Source organism: Clavelina lepadiformis, chromosome 8 (genome assembly GCF_947623445.1).
Source record: "Clavelina lepadiformis chromosome 8, kaClaLepa1.1, whole genome shotgun sequence".
NCBI classification, from domain to species: Eukaryota; Metazoa; Chordata; class Ascidiacea; order Aplousobranchia; family Clavelinidae; genus Clavelina; species Clavelina lepadiformis.
In genome coordinates, this window is record NC_135247.1 from 1,126,835 (window position 1) to 1,131,566 (window position 4,732).

Below are 4,732 nucleotides of genomic sequence, written 5' to 3' on the forward strand. Positions count from 1 at the left end.
AATGATATACAATTTGTAAAAAATTCAGATTTAGGGATAAGGCTAGCCTAGTGGCCGTGCTAAATACTAACTTGAACCTCGCACCGTATTTCATCATGAAATTTTCATGGCAGTATTTGCCGAGATTTCGGGTGTACACACCCACTAACTCAGGAGTTCAACGATTAGCCAACTGTGTACCTGTTTAATTTATGTCCAGTGCACATTTAGGCTAACACTTGTATCAACTATCAAGTAGGCTACTGACTTATCTAACACCCAATAAGAATTTCTTATTGGTCCAGTTAAATTTTAATGTGTTCTTATTGAAATTTATCCAATTATGCACTACGGATAAATGGATGAAAGGTGGGGTCGTAACCAAAAGAGTGCATGATTCTGTCAAATAGCACCCTGAAAGGTGAATCCATATGCTTAGTACCCTATCTTAAAAGGAGAAAGTAATGCAGCTTCTCACTTGTCACTACCAATTAAATAGGTACCATAAATGCAAAGTTGCAGCTAAGAACAATATACACTGTTAGTTTCTTGTATACATTTTCTTATAAGGGAGTAAAGGACCGTTCCAGTGGAAGAGTTGAAGAAATGTGTTTCCGATAGACTAGCCTGAAAGGCAGCCCAAAAAAATTTTGCAGCATTTGGAATTGGAGGAACAGCCACGCTCGGAGTAGATAAGCACAGAATTAAAGATGGGAGAAGGATGTACAAAGAAACAGATGACAAACTGCCGGCTTCCATCGTATATACACATGGGAAAGATGCACTTGGCTGTTATTTACAAAGGTCAGGTACAAAACTGTTCCTTCTGTTCAGAACCAGGACATAAATACAAAGAGTGCCCCAACCGACTGCAAGGAAACACCGGTAACTTCAACAACGAAGAACCTAAGAAAAGTGCTACTTAGCAAGTGGACTTTGTCAGTGACGACTTAATGAACCCTCCAGAAGAAAGTAATGAATCAATTTCGAACCTCGTCGAAACGATCTTCAAACCAAACCAGAAAACGAAGGTGTCTACCCTGCTGGAAGTGAAGTGCCAAGAGTTAGGACTCAACCGAAGGAAGTTTCAGAGAATGATCCTAACGAACAGCATTCTGATTCGGAAAATGAGATCCAAGGATGGAAGTGGAAGGATCAAAGCAAAGATTCTACTGAAAACCAAGGAAAGCCCGGGACATAATCTTCTTCGACAAGCACCTTTCATTATTACAAAATGTATATGGACGAGGCGTTTGATCAACGATGTCGATGTGGAGAGTTTCTCACTTTCCGACAAAGTAAGAACGCACAACGTATCTTCGAGGTGTGGTTAGATGAAGTATAGGGCAATGAAAGGACGTGGAAAGCAAACGATTTTTGTTTGTATTTTTTAATGATGGGTATGAATTTTTTACACCCAAACTCCTGTTCACATATTGTACCCGACTTGACCATAGACTTATTTATTATTATTACAGAGCTCGTTTTGTTATATTTGCTGTAATGTTGATGTTATGTAGATTTCAGTGAAAAGCTTGTTGCCTTGCAAGAGAAGCAGTTAGATTATGAGTTTATTCCATTCATCGCATTCGACACTTCATCTGAGATTTACTTTTTATTTTATCCAATAATGAGACTTTGATGAGAATAAGGCGGCTTCACTACAGCAAACGGTAGGTATTGGTTTTTTTAAAAACGCTTATCTAGGCCTAACTTATCATTAGCAAAGCCTCAATTATGACGTAAAATTGGTGTAGTGATGTACAATGTTCTCTAGTGGACCATGATTAATAAAAAGTTGTGTGTCGAATACAAAACTTTGTGCATATATCATATGGCTTGGCTGGTCACTATTTGCGATTGCTTGATTGCGATTCATTTGCATGTTGGAAGCAGGACCTAGCTGGGAGGATTTATCACAACAAAAACATTCGCGTTAATATTTCAATCCGTATTGAATTTGGCTAATTACTAGTTTAGTTGTGTTTTCTGCTGAGCTACAGAGGTTTTGATTTTTGGAATAACAAATTAGTGTAAATGGCTGTGTGCAATATATTCTGGAGCGTTTGAAATGCCATTAAATACAGAAGTTTATTTTCTATTTTTATCTTAATTTTATAATACACAGTTGCAAGCTTTCCTCAAACAAATATCTTTTTTTCTGGAGATCATGGGATGTTTGGCTGAGTTATGTAGCTGGTTACTCAGCAATAATCGCTATTTTCTCGTTCGGGTTTTCACAAAAGGTCATCAAGATTTGGAAGAGGTAATTTTACTTCAATTAAATATTTAATTTTGATCAATTATATATTTAAATGATCTCTTAAACGAACATTGGATCAACTTTACAGTGATTGGTAAAAGACATGCGATCACTGGGTCAACAGCCTGTCACTTTTAGCAGCCAAACACAAACATACTTTGCTAAACTATTACTGAAACACTACCGGTAGTATATTAAAACTGTCATTTACTAAAATACTAAATACTTTATTATAGATCAGTTTACCAGAAGGCTTTGAGTTTTCTGGATTTGCATCGTTGTCACAAACCGAACATGAACCACGATTTGCTCTCATCACAGAATGTGCTTCCCCTCAGCAGTGAGTGAAAGCTTTCAACTGCATACATCTTGATTTGAGTCGTGACATTGTGGAATATCTTTGCGGAATGAAGCAACCGACTACTTGCATTCAAGCAAGGAAGGTGTCTTAGCTTCACAACATAGCTGTATGTTATTGTTTGCTGACTCTAGCTAAAGTTTTGCATAATGCCTTCTGCTGTATATAAGGTGATTTTGTTTTCTTGCCACATTGTAGTAAATGCTTCCATGAATGATAAATTTACAGTTGTGTTTTCTTCTGCTGTGCACATATGCTTAATCACTGTGAAATCATTTTTTCTGGAAAATACTAAACACAATACGCCGTCAAATACAGTAGATAGTTACTAATTTGTGCATTAAGGTTTTGTACGTTTACCCTTCAACCAATTTGTTGTTGCCAGGTATGTGGTGGTGATTGAAAATGTGGTTTCCTTGCTAGAATCAGCTCATCGCTTGCCGAGTGTGGATGATCAACCTGAAACGGTAAATGCTTTTATGGTCATCTTGGCGATGTGTTTTTGCACTACTAAACCAGCTACGATGTTTATTTGACCAGATCCACGAAGATGATGCAAAACTCCAAGACATTGAGTCAGAGGAGGAAACCAGACAGGATGATGATTTATTCCAGTTGAGAGCTTTATGCGATTCACTTGAGAAAGAATAACTTAAACACAAAAAAAGAAAAATACCAAATACAGGTTTGACAACGACATGGTAATTTGTGGCTAATGCTATCAGAAAAGCCTTTATTTTCACCAAGGCTACTAAACTAATGTACTGGTATTGTTAAGGAAATTAAATATATATTTGGTGGTGATGTATTTGCTAATTATTGCTCGAAAACGGTTTATTGTAATGACACGTTTATGCCGGTAATTTTACCACCTTATTGAGGTACCTACAATATCTCATGGCGTGTTGTGATATTGAATGCATTGGCATGAGCGTTAGCCACAGTTTAATTATTCGATTTAGAATGCTTATTGATAAAGATGCTACTTCTTGCAACATTAAACTTGCATAAATTAAGGTTGATTACCAATTTTCGACTTTTAAAGCCAATAATTTGCTGGTATGTAATTTGTCTTTGCGTCAGACATCTCTGGAGTCAGCTGACGCACGTAATGTTACTGTCCATGTTAAACGACAAAGCCTGATTCCTAAAGCCCTGCTTCAGACCTCTTGCTCTTCATGATTGGAGTAGTCCCACTTGTTGGTAAGTTGTAGCAACGTTTACCTAGTTTACCATGGCTTGAATCCTTAATAGCTGCTGCTTGTTGTTCAGTGTTGGCCGAATTACAAGGCCTGGTCCAAGACAGTACGGGGAGCACTGAACATGCAATAAAGGTGAAAGAGATTGCCGCAATGGTGGTGGACTTTCTACAGCAGAAGTTTTCGTCAACACGCCACCCAAAGCTCCAGACCCTCTCCAATTGTTTCTGTTCCTGAGCCAGTTCGATATGGGTGACAAGGTTCATGAATTCTAACCCCCACCACGCTTAATTAGGATTGAGGATTAACGCGAAACGTGGTTTACATTTGTACGGGACAAACGACGATTTGATACTACTGTGATCCAAAGTACGAAGAGCGAACCAATGGCGAAAATCCAAAGACTCATTTTACTGTTCTTTTAACCGACGATCGAAACTTAGTTGCTTGCTAAAGAAAATCTCTACTTGATCGTTATCAGACGTTTGCAAATGGGCTGGTGTTGATGCTTAACCTGCCTTGATATTTTGTATTTTTAACTCTGTGCTTCCGCTATACTATGGCCTGTTTGTGTACAAATGCATCTTATTTTCTCTGATTTTTAAGCTTACTTACAAAGCGCATGTTTCTCCTTGTTTTAGTTTTTCAATTTGTTACCATATCATTATGGTTTTGGTGTTGGGAATGAAATGCAAACTTTCTTACCAAAATAGTTTTATGGGTTACAGGTTTTAAAACAGCAAATACAAGAGTGAATAGTAATCTAAGTAATATACCGCTTAGCCAAGACTAAAGGCTGCAATAGAAAGACTTGTTTGGAGAAGTGGGGTTTGATTTTCGGCCGAGCCAAAATAAGATGAGATGTGGAATCTTTAATGTCCAAAGTCAAAATGGCTGACGTACCAGGCGTGTTATAAAATGCTTGTCCGAAGA

The 4,732-nt window shown here is 37.7% G+C and overlaps 1 protein-coding gene across 7 annotated transcripts; it reads left to right on the forward strand.

The window, feature by feature from the left end:
* Nucleotides 1–335: 335 nt before the first annotated feature.
* Nucleotides 336–4,440, forward strand: LOC143469783 (uncharacterized). Of its 7 annotated transcripts, XR_013119212.1 has the most exons (8): nucleotides 336–1,277; nucleotides 1,500–1,652; nucleotides 2,108–2,245; nucleotides 2,479–2,709; nucleotides 2,986–3,067; nucleotides 3,141–3,285; nucleotides 3,684–3,803; nucleotides 3,873–4,440. XR_013119212.1 is itself a non-coding variant. In XM_076967599.1 (3 exons), exons 1-3 carry the CDS (start codon nucleotides 1,621–1,623, stop codon nucleotides 2,588–2,590), a joined length of 282 nt encoding a protein of 93 aa, XP_076823714.1. In that variant the 5' UTR covers nucleotides 336–1,620; the 3' UTR covers nucleotides 2,591–2,963. The 7 variants fall into 6 exon arrangements, 1 of the variants encoding a protein (XP_076823714.1); XR_013119211.1 differs by having other exon boundaries at nucleotides 3,141–3,803; XR_013119213.1 differs by having other exon boundaries at nucleotides 2,479–2,685; nucleotides 3,141–3,803.
* The last annotated feature ends 292 nt before the right edge of the window (nucleotides 4,441–4,732 follow it).

Excerpts from the sequence above, each read along its gene's own strand:
- LOC143469783 (XM_076967599.1), top strand. The coding sequence starts at position 1,621 with ATGAGAATAAGGCGGCTTCACTACAGCAAACG. Across the intron at positions 1,653-2,107 it reads CGGCTTCACTACAGCAAACG|TTGCAAGCTTTCCTCAAACA; the intron begins GTAGGTATTGGT and ends TATAATACACAG. Across the intron at positions 2,246-2,478 it reads GTCATCAAGATTTGGAAGAG|ATCAGTTTACCAGAAGGCTT; the intron begins GTAATTTTACTT and ends ACTTTATTATAG.